Consider the following 18,008-nt stretch of genomic DNA (forward strand, 5'->3'; position numbering starts at 1 on the left):
AAAAAAAAAAAAAAAAAAAAAAAAAAAAAAAAAAGATCTTTGGGCCAGAACAAGCAACAACCACAACAATAATAATAATAAATAATCTTTGGGCCAGAACAAACAGGGCCAACCGGAGCAAGGAGCCAGAGCGAGCAGAGGTCCAGAATTCAAATTCCTAGCAACTACATGATGGCTCACAACCATCTATACAGCTACAGTGTACTCATATACATAAAATAATAAATAAATCTTTAGAGGAAAAAAAAAAAAAGAACAGGAGAGCCTACCAGACTCCCCCTGTACTGGCCAGTGGCTCTCGGTTCTTGCCACTGACCGTGAACCTCTAGAGACAACAGAGAGGTTTCATGTAGGATCCCATTAGGAAAGGCCAGCAATGGAGCAGGGAGGCCCGCTGAACCCCGAGCTAACCAGGCTGACACTGGGCCCTCTGCCTTAAAGCAGAGCTGCAGGACCCGTGGCTGGAGACACAGCTCTGCTCTCTTCACTCTCCCTCAGCCTCAGGAAGGACTTCAAGGCAGTTGACAAAACCACATAACAACGTGTGTGTCTACAGGGATGGATGTACTCCATGGGAAGCAAGCAGAGAGCAGGCAGCCCAACCTCCCACCAGACAGCAGAGGCACGAGGCAAAACACATTGGTCTATCCTAGGGAAGCCCGCAGCAGGATAAACCAGGAGCATTCTACAGGCAGGAGAGATGGATCAGCAGTTAGAGTGCTTGCTGAACTTCCAGAGGACCTACGTTTGGTTCCCAGCACCCATCAAACAACTATCTCCAGTTCCTGGAGATATTTCCAACACCCCCTTCTAGTAAAACACACACACACACACACACACACAGAGTAAAAAATAAAAATATATATTTCAAGGAATTTTTTAAAAACATAGAGTTTTCTCTAAACATCCACAAAAATACAGAAAAGTATTGCATATGGTTTAGTCGTTAGAAAACAGACCAAGCACACCTGGGAAAGAACCTGAGAGTGCACAAAGACCACCGCTTATGAGTGAAGATAAACACTGTCAGTAGTAAAGTACAGACGGTCACACTACATAAGGCTGACTACAGTTCTCTTACCACTTTCAAGGGTTAGCCTGCGAACAGGTTTGGCTTTTATACAAGAACATACGAAACAGCCCTGGGCAATCAGCACAGGTCACTCTATAGCTACTTCTGGGCCACGCGTCTTGCTCAGGGTCAACAGCCAGGGAGACTTCTTCACGGGTCACTCACTTCGATCGAGAAAGGACCCAGCTTACGTAGTCGGAGTTGTTTTTCACAACCAAACTCCAAAGAGCGGTAAGCCGGAAAATACCCTGCCCAACCGTGAGTGTTCCAGTTAATGAGCCTGCGGAGGCTTGGCTCTGCGGACAGGTGCAAGATATTTGTGGCTCAACAGAGCCTGGGAGGTGACAAGGACAGCGCGTCCCCGCTATTCTGGGATGCCGGCCCTGGCATCCTGGGGAACACTCTGAGAAGACACTGGAGGCAGTGTCCCAAAGCCAAAGCAAGTCTGATGAGACTGGCCATGTTTACAGACCTGCCCAGAGCCCAGGGCAAAGGCTGAAAAACGCTCAGTGCACATGCGGCCCTGTGCAGACCCTAACTCATACAACCACAGCCACAGAGAGGCGGAAGAGTGAGCTGGAAACGCGATGAGATAGATGAAGGGGACCTGTTGCTGTCTCAGCACTGGGGGTCATGGAGAAGTTACGCAGGGACCACTGATGTGCTTACTCAACTGTTTAATTTTATGCATATTCAAGTCCACACTCTCCCTCCATCCCTACCCCCACCCCCAGAAATACCCCACGTTAACACAAGGGCTTACAGAATGGCTCAGTGGACAGAGGCACTTGTCGTACAGACTGACAATCTGACTCAATCTTTGAAACCCATAGGGAGAAAAAGAACAGTGCAGACCTCTAGAATTAGTCCTCTGACCTCTGCACCCCAACGATCAGACACACATATGTAGAAATACGTTTGCTTGTTTTTTTTGAGATGGTTTTCTCTGTGTAGCCCAAGGTGCCTTTAACCACTGAGCCATCTTTCTAGCTGACGCCCTTGTTTTCAAAAAGCATCTCAAAAGACTATTTGTAAAAATAAATCATCTCAATATGCTGGTGCATGCCACACAGAAACACCTAGTTACTTCTAAGGCCACCAGACTCGGCTCTTCCCGGGCCCAGGTGACCGTGAAGCAACAATTTTTCCAATCTAAGAGCACCAAGGCAGGTGAGCTTCAGGGGTCCTCGGTGACTGGGGGGGAGGGGGCGGAGGTTTCTAGCCTACATGTACAGAATGGAGAATATGTGCATATACTGTGAATATGTGTATATAAACACATATGTGCTGTGTATACATGTGTGTGTACATGCACCTATGTGTATAGGCCCAGCAGGCAAGATTGGACTTGCCAGGGTCAGGACCTCTTAGCATATTATATAGTAGGAGAATGTGGCAATGAACACTTTTTTGCCCAGATGTAGAAAGAGGCCACACAAGATCCCATGGACCTCAGCCAGGTCCACCCCCTCCCAAAGCTTTCCAAGTTGAAGGGTTCCTACTGCATTATTAGACTTATCTCAAAAATCGCCATGTGATATGACAAGCCATATAAGATGTATTCTGAAGGAGAAGCCATACTGTGCGCAAACACTTCCAAGTGTGCTCAGTTGTACTGTGTCGACAGTCACAGCCACACACAGTGGCTTGCGACCTCTACTCTTCCCATGAGGAAATCAGCGGGTTCTCCCGGTGCCCGCTTGTGTCCTGGCGTTATGAGAAGGCACTTGTTAAACCCAGCTTTGAGACAGGGGAGATGGCTCAGCAGGTAGAGTACTTGCCCTACGTGTAAGGACAAGAGTTCAAAGCCCTCGTACCACACAAGAGCAAAAGGGCTTACCCATAATCCCAGAATGCAGAAGGCAGAAACAAATCCTCGGGGCAAGCTGGCCATCTAGACTAGTGGAAACAGTGAGTTCTAGATTCAAGTGAGAGACTCGGAGTTCAATAGTAAGACGGAGGATAGTAATGGAGATCTGACCCACAGAATCAACCAGGCAGGGCTCACAGGGGCTCACAGAGGCTGAAGTGACACACTGACTCGACACACGCAGACCCTGCATGGGGCTGAGCTGGGTCCTCTGCGTGCCCCTTACAGCTGTGTAGCTTGGTGCTCCTGTGGGACTCCCAGCAGTGAGAATGGAGGTGTCTCTGACTCTGTTACCTGCCGCTCAGGACCCTTTTCCTTGTGCTGAGCTCATTTGTTCAGTTTTAACATAGGAGAGCTTGTATCCAGTCTTACTGTAACTTGTTAGGCCATGGATCTCCCTGGGAGGCCTGCTCTTTTTTTTTTTTTTACTGGGGAAGGGGAAACCACAGTCTGGATGTAAGTTGGGAGAGACGAATAAAAGAAAAGATGGTGTGGGCTCATGCGGAGACCCTAGCACCCTTGACCAGGGGCTCTGCTGCGCTCACCAACGGTTTGCCCTAGGGAGTATGGCATCCCCCACACTGCTACCCCGAGGGACTGACTGGTTAGTGCTTACCTGTGCAGCCTGGTCCTGCGATGTCTGCGGCTCCTGAGGTTTGGCCAACTCTGTTTGTGACTTCTGCATTTCAATTGTGTGTGCGTCTCCCAGGTCCTGAGGCACAGCTTGGTGTAGCAGGTCCTCAGCGTCCCCACCACCCAAGGCTGCACGGCCATCCTCCTCCAGCAGGTGCCCCTCATTGTGCACAGCCATGGTCGGCTCCTTCTGCTGAGAGAATTCCCATGGGGGTCAAGTCAAGGGCGTACCCCAGATTTTCCCATCCCAAGGAGCATAATATGCGCAAGAAGTGGCCAAGATTCCAAATGCTTCCTGTAATTAGATTCTGCCACCAATAAAGCTCAGCCATGGTTTAAAATAAGTATTTGCATGCAATCTGTATGCTTCTGCCTTTAGAATATTATCTTAGAATTTTATTTTATTTTAATCTGTATTTCTGTTGTTGTTGCTTTGTTTTGTTTTTTTCCCGAGACAGTTTTTTGCCCTGTGTAGCCCTGGCTGTTCAGGACTCACTCTGTAGACCAGGCTGGCCTACAACATAGAGATCAGTCTGCCTCTGCTTCCTGAGTGCTGGGATTAAAGGTGTGCGCCACCATGTCCAGCTATTTCTATTTCTTTTACCTGTAGTTATGTATGTTAGGTATTGTCTGCATGTGGGAATGGGTGGATGACAACAGCTGTCCACAGAGGCCAGAGGTGTTGAGTCCCCTGGATCTGGAGTTACAGGCTGAGCTGCCTGACATGACACGAGTGCTGGGAGCCGAACTTGGCTCCTCTGGAAGAGCAGCAGGTGCTGATGCATCAAAAACAAATGACTCAAGATGACCTACAGGTTCAGGTCTGTGGACTGGAGCAAGGTCCAAACCCTTAACGGTACTGGTTTGTGTTAAGTGAGAACAGAAATCTACTAAGGCCAGGGGCGCAGCTCCAGGGGGAAGGCCTCTCCTCTCTGCGGTATCAAACCGTTCTCCAAACCAGTCCAGAGAGACAGAATGGCTCTGATCTCTGGGCCATTCTAGACACTAGGACGGATGCACAGTTTACAATTAAGTATTCCCAGCTGCTCGGTTAATTAGCACACAATACCCTCATCCATTTCAGGAAGATAGACGCCACCATCTAAGAGGGTCAACAGTGTAAAAAGCACAGGAGATGGTTTTATAGTTACAGCTTATTCATGATCTTAGGCTCCCGAGTCCTGCGGAGCAGACACAAGGCACACAAAAAATTCTCTTTTCACATAAAAATTAATCTCAGGAAAGTGCAATAGGAAGAAAATGGAGGCTTTGCACGTGTAGCAGAGAAATCAGCTCCATCTATTGCAGTCTAAGAACTACGACTTACAAGAGGGCTCAGGTCAGCTTCAGGGAACTTCTGAAAGCTCTCAATGCAATCAATGCAAATATGATTTGAATCCTGACTGCTACCATATCATCTATAGTAAGACCATAAATCACTCACTGGCTGTGAGGTTCAGATACACACAAACGAACACATACACAGACACACAAGCACACACATGGACACACTCACAAGCATGTGTATGTGCCAACAAAGAGTTGTACACATATACATAAAGAGGCCCGCACAAGCACAAGAGACACAAGCACATGAATACACATTCAGATGTGGAACCAAAACACACAGGTGCATATCCACAAATGCCCAGGCACATCCAACATGTGGTCCATGCAGGAGGAGCAGCACGTGGCCCTGGCATCTCACCTGCTGTGCTCCTTGCACGTCAGGGCCTGTCCCATTCTCTGTGTGTTGGGCACTCATTTTGATTCCCAGGCTATCTCTTACGGACTGAAGCTCCTCCGCGTGTTTGAGTTTCAGTTTTTCCAACTCCTGCGTCAAAACCTCTCTGTGAGAAGAATCCCTTTTCTGTAGCTGTTCCTCCAGCTCCGCTCGCAAGAGCTCCAAAGCCTGTTTGTGCTCGTCCCGAATAGTCTGAACGTTGGCCATATAACAGGATTCTAACTCGTCCAGATTTGACAGGTGTCTCCTCTCCAAAGCGCTAATTTCAGCATTGTGCTTTACCTGTAGTTCGGCCACGTGAGTCTCAAGGAGCGCCTGCTGCTTGCTCTCCAAGGAGGCGAGCTGCTCAGCAAGCTCACAGTGGTGCTTGCTTTCAAGCTCCATCCTCAGAGCCACAAGCTGCTGCTGGTGCCCCTGCTGGACGAGCTGCAGCTCATGGCTGTGCTTCTCCTGGGCGTCTCGAAGAAAGGCATCTTGCTCCTTGGCAAACTTCTCCATGATCTCTTTCCGCTCTTCCAAAAACCTGAGACAACATTCAAGGAGAACACAGGCAATAGGACACAGGGCCGCACCAAACTTAGCCCCTCTGAGCTACAAGATCAACTGACCTCGATCCTGGATTTCAACCTTCCCTCGGAAAAACTCAGGGGCCACATGAAGCCCGAGTGACGCCAGGGTTAGAAACTGTAAGAGCTACAGTGCCCCCAGCTCTTAAAGATACAAAGAAGACATGGCACCGGTAAGGAAATTGTATACACATCTCTCCAGGTAGGACCTCAAATGGCAGGCTCAACAGCTAAGTTTTGACAGCATTTTACCCTAGAATTCTGTGCCTTGATAGGTAACATTATCACCTAAGGGGACCATTAAAGCAGTCGAAGGCGGGGGCGGGGGTGGGGTGCAGTTAACAGCAAGCCAAAAGGAGAAAAAAGCCTTAATTTAAATGAGAGGAGTTGAAACCCCCCCTGTGGAACTGTGACCATCCAAGGTCCCTGGCAGAAGCTATGTTCCATGGTAAGTGTGTCAAGTTTACATGCACATGAGTTCTGATTTTTGAGAGCCTGCATGCGTCTGTCTATGTTTACGTGTGCACACACGTAGAGGCCAGAGCAGGGCATTGGCTATCTTTCTTTCTTGATCTCTGCCTTCTTCCATTGAACCAGAAGCTCGCTGTTTGGCCTAGGATGGCCGAGCAGTGAGCCTCTGGGAGTCTATCGGTCTCCACTCCCAAGCAATGAGTTACAGGTGTGTGCAGCTTTTACCTGAGCCAAGGATTCAAGCTCAGGGCTTCAATGCTTTGCCAACAAGCTCTCTTACCCACCAAGGCATCTCCTAGTCCCAAGAGCTTTGCAGCTCAGCCATGGGGCTTCCCCAGGCGCCTTTGCTGTAGGCTTTCTGTGAGCCAGGAACTGGAAAATCCTAGGGAGTTGGCTATCCAGACAGTAAAGGGCATCAGGACTCAAATGTCAAACCCAGAGAACTCCTTAACATCCCTGGCGCCGAAAAGCTGGGGAAGGTGGAGAAGCAAGTGGGGCCGAGCCGCCAGCAGACTCAACAGTCCCTTGGTAATTAGACCGCAGCCTCTACAGCCCAAGGATTGAGAGCCGAAAAAAAGCTGGGAGCAGAGGAGGCAAAAAATCTAGCTAGGCCCTAAGCCTGTAACTTCAAGAAAGTATGGGATTTAGAAGGAAATGTTTATTTTTTAAAAAACAATATGCTTAAGTTGAAAAGACCCACAAAACACTTATCCTAATGAAGGGCATGTCCACGCAAGACCTTATAAGTGAGCTTTAAGATTCTGCTACTGAATGCCAGGCATGGTGGCACACGCCTTCAATTCAAGCTCTTGGAAGGCAGAGGCAGGAGGATTTCTATGGGTTCAAGGCTATCGTGCTCTAGATAATGAGTTCCAGGACATCTAGGACTACAGAGAGACCTTATCTTAAAAAAAAAAAAAAAAAAGACCCTATGAAGTTACAGGCACGGGCTGGGCTACTCTTCCAGAACAGGGATTCCCTACATCCCTGCATCCACAAGAAGGCTGACAATGCTCTGGAACTCCACTTCCTGGGGAGCTCATGCTCCCTTCTGGCCCGCAGAGGTGACAGGAATGCATGCAGGGCATAGACACACACATAGGCAAAACACCCACACATGTAAAATCTTTTTGTGGTTTTGTTTTTTTGTTTTGTTTTTCTCAAGACAGGGTTTCTCGCTGGGCGGTGGTGGCGCATGCCTTTAATCCCAGCACTTGGGAGGCAGAGGCAGGCGGATTTCTGAGTTCGAGGCCAGCCTGGTCTACAGAGTGAGTTCTAGGACAGCCAGGACTACACAGAGAAACCCTGTCTGGAAAAACCAAAAAAAAAAAAGACAGGATTTCTCTGTATAGCTCTGGCTATCCTGGAACTCACTCTGTAGACCAGGCTGGCCTCGAACTCAGAAATCAGAAATCCACCTACTTCTGCCTCCCAAGTGCTGAGATTAAAGACATGGGCCACCCCTGCCCGGCACATAAAATCTTAAATACATGAAAACAATAAGATGAAGAATGAAAAAAATAAAATTCAATTTATTATAAAAAGGTATTCTGTCACTAAAATATTAAAACATGCACACACAGAACTGGCAATAGTGCCTATGTCTGTCACCACAGCATGCAGAAGACTAAGGTGGAAGGTTAGGAGTCAAGAGGCCAGCCTGGGCGACACACAGACTATACACACGGCCATCAAAACCTATAGAGAAGGTTCTGTCTCAAAACAGAAGTTAGATGTACCTACAGTTACAGCATGTAGGAGCCTGAGGCTAGAGGACTGTAATATACCCTTAAATCAGCTGAGTGACAAAAGGGACCTCTTCTCAAAGATAAGCAAGCAAGAATTCAGATGCTCAGGATGCGCGCACACTCGGCCTCATGCAAGGGACTCCAGGTCCATGGGGAATAGGACTATGCTGCTCCCAGCAAGCCTACCACGGAGCACACAGCTATACAAATGCGGTGTATCCACACCTTCTTCTACCTCCTTCCAGAATTCCTCCCCACCAAAGCGCTAGCCTCTGCCAGCACCTTGGGCAGGTGGCGCCACACCAAAGCCACCATCCCACCTCCTCACCCACCTGTTCTGGGCCATCAGCAGCTGGAGGGCACAGTCCTCCTTCTCTTGGAGGAGCATGCCGTTCTTCTCCTGGCCACACCCGCTACACGGCAGAGCGTCTCGAGTGAGTTCTTGTTCCAGCTGCCTCAGGTGATCCTGCTGCTCCATCAGAGATCTCTCCAGGTCCAAGATCTGGGCGGCCTGCTGGTCCTGCAGGTGCCTCATGCTAGACTCCCGAAGCTCAAACCTGTGGATGATGGACAGCTTCTCAGACTCCGCCTTTTCTCGGAGCTCGAGGAACATGGCGGCTAATCTCTCTTCAGCTTCTTTCTTTAGGTCCTCTCGGCAAAGCTCCCAGTCGGCTTCCTTCTTTTGGAACTCTTGCTTCATTTGCTGAATCTTCTCCTCAGCTTTACTGAGTTTCATCTGACAGTCTTCAACCAGACTGTCCTGGACCTGTAAGATGACAGGGTTTTATTTAAGAGAAGGGACAGTCTCTCAGAGCAATGACTCTAGCGCACCCCTAACACAAAGACAGACATCTATACAGCAGTGGAAATAGGAAATAGTGTTGATAGGAATGGTAAGACTCTAAAAGAAAGTGAAGTAAAACTATGCTTTCCTCCACAAAAACCAATACCTGCAACCGTCACACGAGCAGGCAGACACACACTCACAGGCACCTGGAGCCATGATGAGCCTACAGACCACAGCCAAGAGTGGCAAGAGGAGAAGCCCAAGAGAGACAGTTTAAAGTCACCTGATCTATGTAATAAACCAAGGAATTCTCGAGGTCTCTTGAACAGGAAGATAACGAAAAAACTGAGGGTGGGCAGGTACATAAGATTTCAAGATAGAAAAAGTACAGAATAAACTCGTCAGTAAGAAGCAAATTAGCATCGAAAGCGGAAGTGGGGAGCGAGCGCCATCCTCCGGTAAGCAAATCTAGCCAGACCAACTCTCCCTGGTGTGAGACCTGTAAGCTGAGTACAGCATCGGACATGGCCCAAATTCAGGCTGGCCCCGACTTAATGCAGATGTAGGACAGGCTCCAAAAGCAGGCTGCCTAAAGCTAAAAGAACTGAACAAAACACTTGCCCCCAAACAGAGGAGGAGCACGGAGACTCATCAGGACCACTGCCTGCTAAAGCAAAATCTCAATGCCCTGTAGAATGCACTCTCGGGAGATATGCCCCACGATATCCAGATGTAATGCAAAGCTAGAGAATGTAAAACAAACAAGACAAAACCGAACAAACCAAAAGAACGCCAGAAACCGTGGCCCGAGCTAACACGGTCCCTGATGGGATAGTCCAGTCCATTCCAACAAGCCCAAGGTGGCCCAGATGATGAGCTCATCAAAACAGGGTTTGAACAATGACTTTAAATCTTGACCAAAACAGCAGAGCTGTTCGCTGCGGGCATATTACTGCAGCAAGGACATTAAGAAGAAAGATGGTGGACATTTCTTCAGAAAGACGGTGGATTCGGTTCGTGAGTATTCTATTGAGTGTTTCTGCATCAGGGAAATTGGTCTGGAATTCTCTTTCTTTGTTGAGTATTTGGTGGTTTAGGGATCAGGGTGACTGTGGCCTCATAGAATGAGTGTGGCAGTGTTCCTTCTGTTTCCAATTTGTTGAATAGTTTGAAGAGTATTGGCATTAGCTCTTCTTTGAAAGTCTGGTACAACTGTGCACTAAAGCCATCTGACCCTGGGCTTTTTTTTTTTATCTTTTTTGATGGGGAGACTTTCAATGACTGCTTCTATTTTCTTAGGGGTTATAGGGCTGTTTAAATAATTTACCTGATCTTGATTTAATTTTGGTGATATCTTTTTTATAATAAATTGAATTTTATTTTTTAACTCTTCATCTTATTGTTTTCATGTATTTAAATTCTTAAAAATTATTTTATGAGACGGGCAGGGGTGGCGCATGCCTTTAATTCCAGTACTTGGCCTCCCAGAGGCAGGCAAATTTCTGAGTTCGAGGCCAGCCTGGTCTACAGAGTGATTTCCAGGACAGCCAGGGCTATACAGAGAAACCCTCTGTAAAACCAAAAATAAATAAATAAATAAATAAATAATTTTTAAAAATTATTTTATCAGAGAAACTCTGTCTCAAAAAAACAAAAATAAATAGATAAATAAAAATTAAAAAAAATATTTTATGTGTGTGGGTGTTTTGCCTATATGTATGTCTATGCCCTACATGCATGCCTGTCACCTCTCCGGGCCAGAAGAGGGCATCGGCTCCTTAGGAAGTGGAGTTCCAGAGCATTGTGAGCCTCCTTGTAGGTGTCTTCAGTCAGTGCCTACAACTCCTCAGCATCTCTCCGTGATCTCAGTCACAGGATCTTTTTTTTATTGGACCCAGACCCTCTCCACATATTTGTCACAGATGTGCAGCCTGGTCTTCATGTGGGTCCCCTGACAAGCAGGGCGGGGACTGTCTTGGTCTCTGTTCCCTGTCATTGGATCCCCTTCCCCTCTACCTGGAATGCCTGGTTGGGCCTCAGTGGGAGAAGATGTGCCTAGACTTGCTGGATCTAGATGTTCTAGAGTGGGTTGGTACCAAAGTTGGGGATGAGGGACTCCCCTTCTCTCAGGAGAAGGAGAGAGGGACCTGTAAGGGTGGGACTGGGAAGAGAAGAGGGAAGGGGCTGTGATCAGGATATAAAGAGAATAAGAAAAAATCTTAATTAAAAAAAAAAAAAGAATTTGGGTGGTGGTGGCACACACCTTTAATCCCAGCACTTGGGAGGCAGAGGCAGGTGGGTTTCTGAGTTTGAGGCCAGCCTGATCTACAGAGTGAGTTCCAGGACAGCCAGGGCTACACAGAGAAACCCTGTCTCGAAAAGAAGAAAAAAAAAAAAAAAGAATAAAGATGGAAGATAAGACTTGTGTAAAAGGGCACACAATAAGAAATGCTGGAGAAAATTCTGAAAATACAGAGAAACAATGAACACATGAAGTCACCCTCAGGGGGTAATGAAGTCCAAGACTATTATTTCCTGTAATTTTTTTCACTTCTTTTTAAATTTATATTTTTGGGCTTTGTTGCTGTTGCTTTTTATTTTTTCTTTTAGACGGGGTCTCACAATGTAAGCCAAGCTGGCCTCAAACTTACTATGTGGTCAATGTTGGCTTTGAACTCCTGATCCTGGGCCCCCCTCAGCCTCTGGAGCACTTACAACACTGGGGTTAGAGGTGTCCACTACATACTCAGCTCCCTTAACTTCTTCAAATACTGGACTTTAGCACAAACCATATAATACTTTGCCTTATGGTTGGAACACGGAGGAAAGTATAGCATAAAAGATGAGAGAGACGGGACAGAGGAACATACAGAAGATTAATAATAGAACGGCAAGCCTAAAATACAACCACAACAATAACAGCTTGAAACATTCATAGGCTTCGCACGGTAACTAAAAGGCAAACAGTATCAAAATAAGTTAACAAATTTAACAAGAGCATTTACATGAAACACACTTTACCTCCTTCGTTAGCCTAAAAGAAAAATATATAAAATATATATAAATATATATACAAACAAAAGGCTAAGGAAAAGCTCAAGACCCCAAAGGCAGTAGCACAGACCTAGAGCCTCACATTCCATAATTTAGCAAGACTGCTGTGTCAAAACTCCCTTTAAATAAACGGCAAGGTTGGCATGATCATACTAACAAAAAGATTTTAAGATTTCAGGATTTAAGACTTTAAGGCAAAAGAGTAGCAGGAGATATTTTATTAATAATAAAAAGGCAAATTTTCCAGGAAGACACGATCACAAATATGTGAGTGTATGACAGAACTTCAAAATGCTTAAAGCAATTGAACAAAATTTAATAAAATTACCAGAAGAGAATTCCACATTCCTTCATTATTGTGGTTATTGTCATTCATTGGCTGGTTTGTGTTTTTTGAGGCAGGGTGTCTCTGTGTAGCCCTGGCTGCCCTAGAACATTCTATGTAAGCCAGGCTGGCCTTGAATGCAAAGATCTGCCTGCCTCTGATGCCTAAGCACTAGGATTAAAGGTGCGAGCCACCAGCCCGGCCACATTCATTTCTTGAACTGATTCTCCAGATAAACATGCCGCCTGGGAAACAAGCATCTATTGTTTAGGAAACTTTATTCCACAGTGTGGGGACAGAGCGCAGGCCACAGACAGCACACTGCCTGCACATCGACAGCTGTTGGTTTAAGCAAGGTGGCTGGAAAGGCTTCGCACAAGGCTCTATCAGTTCTATCTTACGCCAAGCCCTTACCCGTTCCTCTCTAAAGACAACTTGGTGATCAAACCTGTAGGCAAAAACCAAGAAATTCCTGTAAAGCTCTGTTCTGATGGAGAGTGAAAATCATTCATGAAGAACAAAGGCATGAACGCAGAAGGCATGTGATCAGACATGGCCACACGCATGACGAAGAGACCATGGTTTAGTTCCCATACAAGCAGCAGAAGACAGGAACTAGTTCACACTCTTGAACTGCACCAGCTGCACAATGCAGGCCTTTTGGAACTTTGAAGAAGCTGGTGTTTTCCAGCCTGTCCACGCCCACGAGGGCGCGGCCACGACTTTTGCAAGCTTGTAAGATGTCCAAATTTTCCATGGTACTTGACCACTCACCTCACCGTGAAGGATGTGAAGAGTCTGGACACACCCGAAGACAGGGGCATGACAACGATCAGAAGATTGCCAGTGCCTTCCCTAGGAGCCCCTGAAGATGCCTGAGCACTTCCAAAGCTCAACCATGAGGCTCACAAGAGCTACAGGTGACAGAAAACCCACAGGCCAACAAACAGTCCAACCAGACAGAATACACATGAAGGGAGAACCTGGGATGCAAAGGCCTCACGTAGGGTAAAAAAGAGTGCGGTGGGGTGTGAGGTTCTCATACCCCAGAGCATTAACAAGAGCCACAGGACGCACCCATACCAATGGGTATAAGATAGGACACAGGGAAACTCTGTCGCATTTATGAAAGCAGGGGAAACCAGGTATTCATACACGTATGGGTAAAAAATATTTCAAGGGCTGGAAAAAGCCTGTCATGGATGGAGCTGTGTTCTCCTCCCAAGTTCACATGCTATCATCTTAATTTCTAGGACCTCAGGATAGGACTGTGTAAGATAGGAAGTGTACAGTGCAACGAGGACACCGAGTGGGCCACAATCCACTCTGACATCTTTATAAGGAGATGAGATCAGTGGCCTGGGATGGAACACAGTTGATACTGAGCACTTGTCTAACACACACAAGCCCTGGGTCTGGTCCCCAGCACTGCAGAAAACAAAGAGTGATGGTGTACACCTATAATCCCAGCCCTTAAGAGATGAAGGCCAGAAAATCGAAAGGCCAAAGTCATCCTGAACTACACAGCAAGTTCAAGACCAAGTTCTTGGCTACCTAAGACCTCATCTTTAAAAAAATAGATGATACACACACACACACACACACACACGGAAAACACTTCACTTGCAAGCCAAGAAGAAGCATCCCACAAAAGAGTAAGCTGACCTTGGATGTTATCTGTTCTCTAATTCCTGGGTCTATGATTCACCATGGCAGGCCTCAAGCCAACTCATACAGCAGCTCGAAAAGCAACCACTCAGCCTTTCACAGTGGAAGCTGGCGCTCAGACAAGGCTGGCACTCCTGCCGTCAGGTCGTGGGCTTCGCTAAAGCGGGCACACTGCTCAGTATAGCAGGGTCTGGGTGGGTACAATTTCCAGGTAACCTCAGTTGGACTGCCCTGAGCAAATGTTCAACAATTAAGTATGCTGGTGGCCACCGCCCTCTCTACACAATCGTGGAAGGTTCCCTCAGCCCAGTAAGCTGTTTGGACAGTGCTAATCCACCAAGGCTCAAAATAACAGAAATATAAACACGTGGTGACAATTCAAGAACAAACGAAGACTAACGAAAAGACGCTTCACACGTAATTAAAAACAGAACAGTTCCATGAGCTGGCAAGATGACGCAAAAGGTGGGGCTGCTTGCTGCCTGGGCCTGACCTCCTAAGTTCTATCTGAGAGACCCATGTGCTGAAAGGAGAGGAGACCACGAGATCACACTCATAGGCATTGTCCTGTGACCCCCATAGGCATGCTGCGGTACACCACACACACGCACACAAACACGCACATACAGAGACACACAAACAGACACACATGCACACAGGTACACACACGCACACATACAAACAAACATACAAGCACAGACACACCACACACCCCCACACAGAAAGACACACACACACAGACACACATGCACACACGCACTCTCGAGACTATGTATGAGCAGATGACTTTTAACATCCTCACACCTGTCACAATGCCAGAGTTGAGGCTGACAGGTGTGCAGGCAGGTGGCAGAGGAAGCCCCGCGGACAGCTGGGGAATGAGCAGGACAGCAAGCGGGACTAGGGGAAGGGAGGACCCCACAGCCTCAGACTGGCTCCTTACTCCTCAGACAAGCCCGGATGCACGTGAGGTTAAGAGAGGTGTTGCAAGCTCCCCCGAGTGACGAGGCAACAAGGACAGAACGCACTCTAGGACGTGAAAGACGGCCAATGGCTAACTTAAAGGCGAAGGACTCTCAACCTCCTCAGATTAAAACCACACAGCCTGTCACCTTCGGCTGCTCAAGCTGAAGATCAAGTGGGTCAGGTGGCTCCTTTCTGTCTCTCCCAGATGTCTCCTCTGGAAACATACAGGATGAACTAAAGAGAGAAGACACGGACAAGAGCTTTAGTGTGCTGGCCACGGTGGCTGCATACCTTGGATTCCAGCACTCAGGAGGCACAAGGCAGGTGAATCTGTGAGTTCAAGGCCAGCCTGGTCTACACAGAGAGACAGACAGACAGAGCTACACAGTGAGACGCTTGCTCAAAAACAAAAACAAAAACAAAAATAAATACAATACAAACAAAATCTTTAGGGCTGGAGAGGTGGCTCAGTGGCTAAGAGCACTGGTTGCTCTTGCAAAGGACCTAAGTTCAATCCCCAGCACCCACATGGTGGCTCACAACCATCTGTAACTCCAGTTCTGGGGACAGCAATACCTTCTTCTGACTTCAAGGGCATATGGTGCTCATACATCCATGCAGGGAAGACATTCATTCACAAAAAAGATGTTTTAAATAAAATAAAGATGTTTTAAATAAAATAAAAGCTTTGGTGTGCCCTTTTGCCCACTCTGTCCCTGGGCCCAGGCACACAGAGGTAAGGCATCTATCTCTATTAAGGACTAGATAATGCTAGGTCTCCATGCCGCTTAGCCAGTACCGTAACACAGGAGAATGAGATCTGAACAACCACAGGGCCACACGCTGGTAACGCAGCAAAAACGTGGGTGGAAAACACACAGAGTTCTAGGGCCAGGCAGGAAGTACTGACAGAGTGATTCACACCTTTATTTCCAGGACTAGGGAGGCAGAGGCAGTTGGACCCTCTGTAAGTTCCAGGCCAGCCAAGGCAACAACAACAGAAAAAAGAAAAAAAAGAAAGAAAAAAAAATTCCCAGCTCTGTGGTCTGCATTGTATGAGAACACAAACTAAAATGCAAACTCAGCCCAAGGTCCCCACATTTCAGAAATCCACTGAGCCGGAACATTGTTTCCATTACCTGATTTCCCCGGACTCCAGAGTATCCTCCCTTGCCTCCTGCAGCCGTTGTTGGAACACGCTCAGGTCTTCTTGGTATGTTTTCTCAGCATCCTTCAACTTCTTTTCAAAGTAGACCCTCAGGTGCTCCAGCTCCGACTCGTGCTGGGTTCTCTCTTGCTGCTGCTGCTGAGCGAAATCTGACCGCAGGTGCTCCAGTTCTTCCAGGTGCGACGTTTGGGCTAGGAGTGGCTCCCATGACCCTTTAGAAGGAAGAAGCACACAATCACCCGAGAGTGGACCGCACAACGCAAGAGACCGCAAGGCCGCTGGGTAGCCTCTGAGAAGGGCCTATCCATAAAGACTGAGTAGGTAAAGGCCTCCTGCCTCCTGGCTCGCTCAGCATTTCAAGAGTCCTAAAGAGCTACAGCAACCAGGAGTCAGAGTGACGGACAACTGCAGCAAGGAACGTGGCCCTCAACAACAAAGCAAGGTATCCTCTCACAATTCCGGTTCCTCTCGAAATGGGTTTGGGCCAAGGCACAGCTGCTGATGATGCCCAGATGTGAGCTGTAAGAGTTCTTGGGCAGAGAGACACAGCATCCCAAACTCCAACTTTGAGACTACCAAAGGGATAATGTTCTGCACAGCAACACAGATCACGTATAAGCTTGAGACCCAGCAAATGCTACCAACTGGTCTACGGCAACCACTAACAAACAGTGTGGCCCGAGTAGTTACAACCCCAAAGGTTTTATATCAAACTTCCCCGCAGGGTGAAGTCCCATGAAAGAATATGCTGGGCATATCAGGTCATCTCTAGTAACACAAGGACCCTAAGGGAGCAGTCAACCGGCATCCTGGCTCCCATATCGGGGCCATAAACAGAGCTAAAGGCTAGCAGGCAGAGACCTGGGCCCATGTGCCACCATGTAACAAAGGGTAATTTGCCAAACGTTTCTGGTCTTCTCTCCTAACTGTTCCTTGTTCCGAATCACATTTATCCTCCAGGGCAATCAGCAGGGTCTTAGAGACTCTACTTACAGATGACCGCCACGAAAAGTATGCTACTTGGGATGAAGCTGATGTGACCCTGGACGCTGGGGACCTGAACTGGGTGGGCCTAGCCATCTCCACGGCTGGACACCAGTGATTCTGCCTGCTCTTTGAGTGGCCATGTCCGCCCAGCTACACAGAGACGTTCCTGCCACAGGAGAGAACTGAGTCGGAGGGGCCCTCACCTCAAGGCAGGATGAGATTGGAGCTGCCTCCAGCAAAAGCAGCCGCAGTTGCTGGGCCCTGGAGACTCAAGGGTTAATTGCCTCAGGAAACTAGAACTACAGTTACAGGCATCTGACAGCAGAGGCCCTGGCAAAGCTCACAGGAGCTATATCTTAGCGAGCAGAAAGACACCATCTTGGAACCCCAATCCTGGCTAAGACTCACCCCGCCATAGCACTCAAAAGTATGTCCAGGTAAGACCGACACATGAGGGACACTTTACAGCAGAAGAAGCTATACCATCAGGTCATGTGAATGCACACAGCTGATATGCTGAGGGACAAAAAAGAAAAGGGAGGGGGACACCCCTCTATATACAAATTACCCTTCCTGTTTCAAGGATTGGAAAGCGAAGATGTGTGAACAGAGGGATATACTGTAGGACACACTATAACACACTACAGCTTCCACAATGGGATGTTTTCTATGGTGTGTGTGTGTGTGTGTGTGTGTGTTATTTTGGGGGGCAGGTTGCAAGGGCAAAATGGTGGATAGGAGAGGTTGGGGAGATGAGCAGAACTGAGGTGCATGATATAAAACTCACAACTAATCAATTAAAAAGTTAAAAAGGGGAGCTGGAGAGATGGCTCAGAGCTTAAGAGCACTGACTGTTCTTAGAGAGGTCGTAAGTTCAATTGCCAGCAACCACATGGTGGCTCACAATCATCCGTAATGGGATCTGATGCCCTCTTCTGGTGTGTCTGAA

At 47.6% G+C, this 18,008-nt stretch overlaps 1 protein-coding gene across 1 annotated transcript in view; it reads right to left on the reverse strand.

The window, feature by feature from the left end:
* The window catches only part of Pcnt (pericentrin), a 95,455-nt gene that overhangs the window by 61,609 nt on the left and 15,838 nt on the right, over positions 1–18,008 (reverse strand). Inside the window, exons 9-13 of the mRNA XM_031346998.1 lie at positions 16,044–16,284; positions 15,051–15,138; positions 8,437–8,870; positions 5,284–5,842; positions 3,559–3,765 (exon numbers count right to left, since the gene is read on the reverse strand). Of these exons, the coding sequence (XP_031202858.1) occupies positions 3,559–3,765; positions 5,284–5,842; positions 8,437–8,870; positions 15,051–15,138; positions 16,044–16,284 (1,529 nt within the window). The remainder of the gene's footprint in view (positions 1–3,558; positions 3,766–5,283; positions 5,843–8,436; positions 8,871–15,050; positions 15,139–16,043; positions 16,285–18,008) is intronic.

The sequence above is a fragment of the Mastomys coucha genome, unplaced genomic scaffold, assembly GCF_008632895.1.
Source record: "Mastomys coucha isolate ucsf_1 unplaced genomic scaffold, UCSF_Mcou_1 pScaffold3, whole genome shotgun sequence".
Lineage (NCBI taxonomy): Eukaryota > Metazoa > Chordata > Mammalia > Rodentia > Muridae > Mastomys > Mastomys coucha.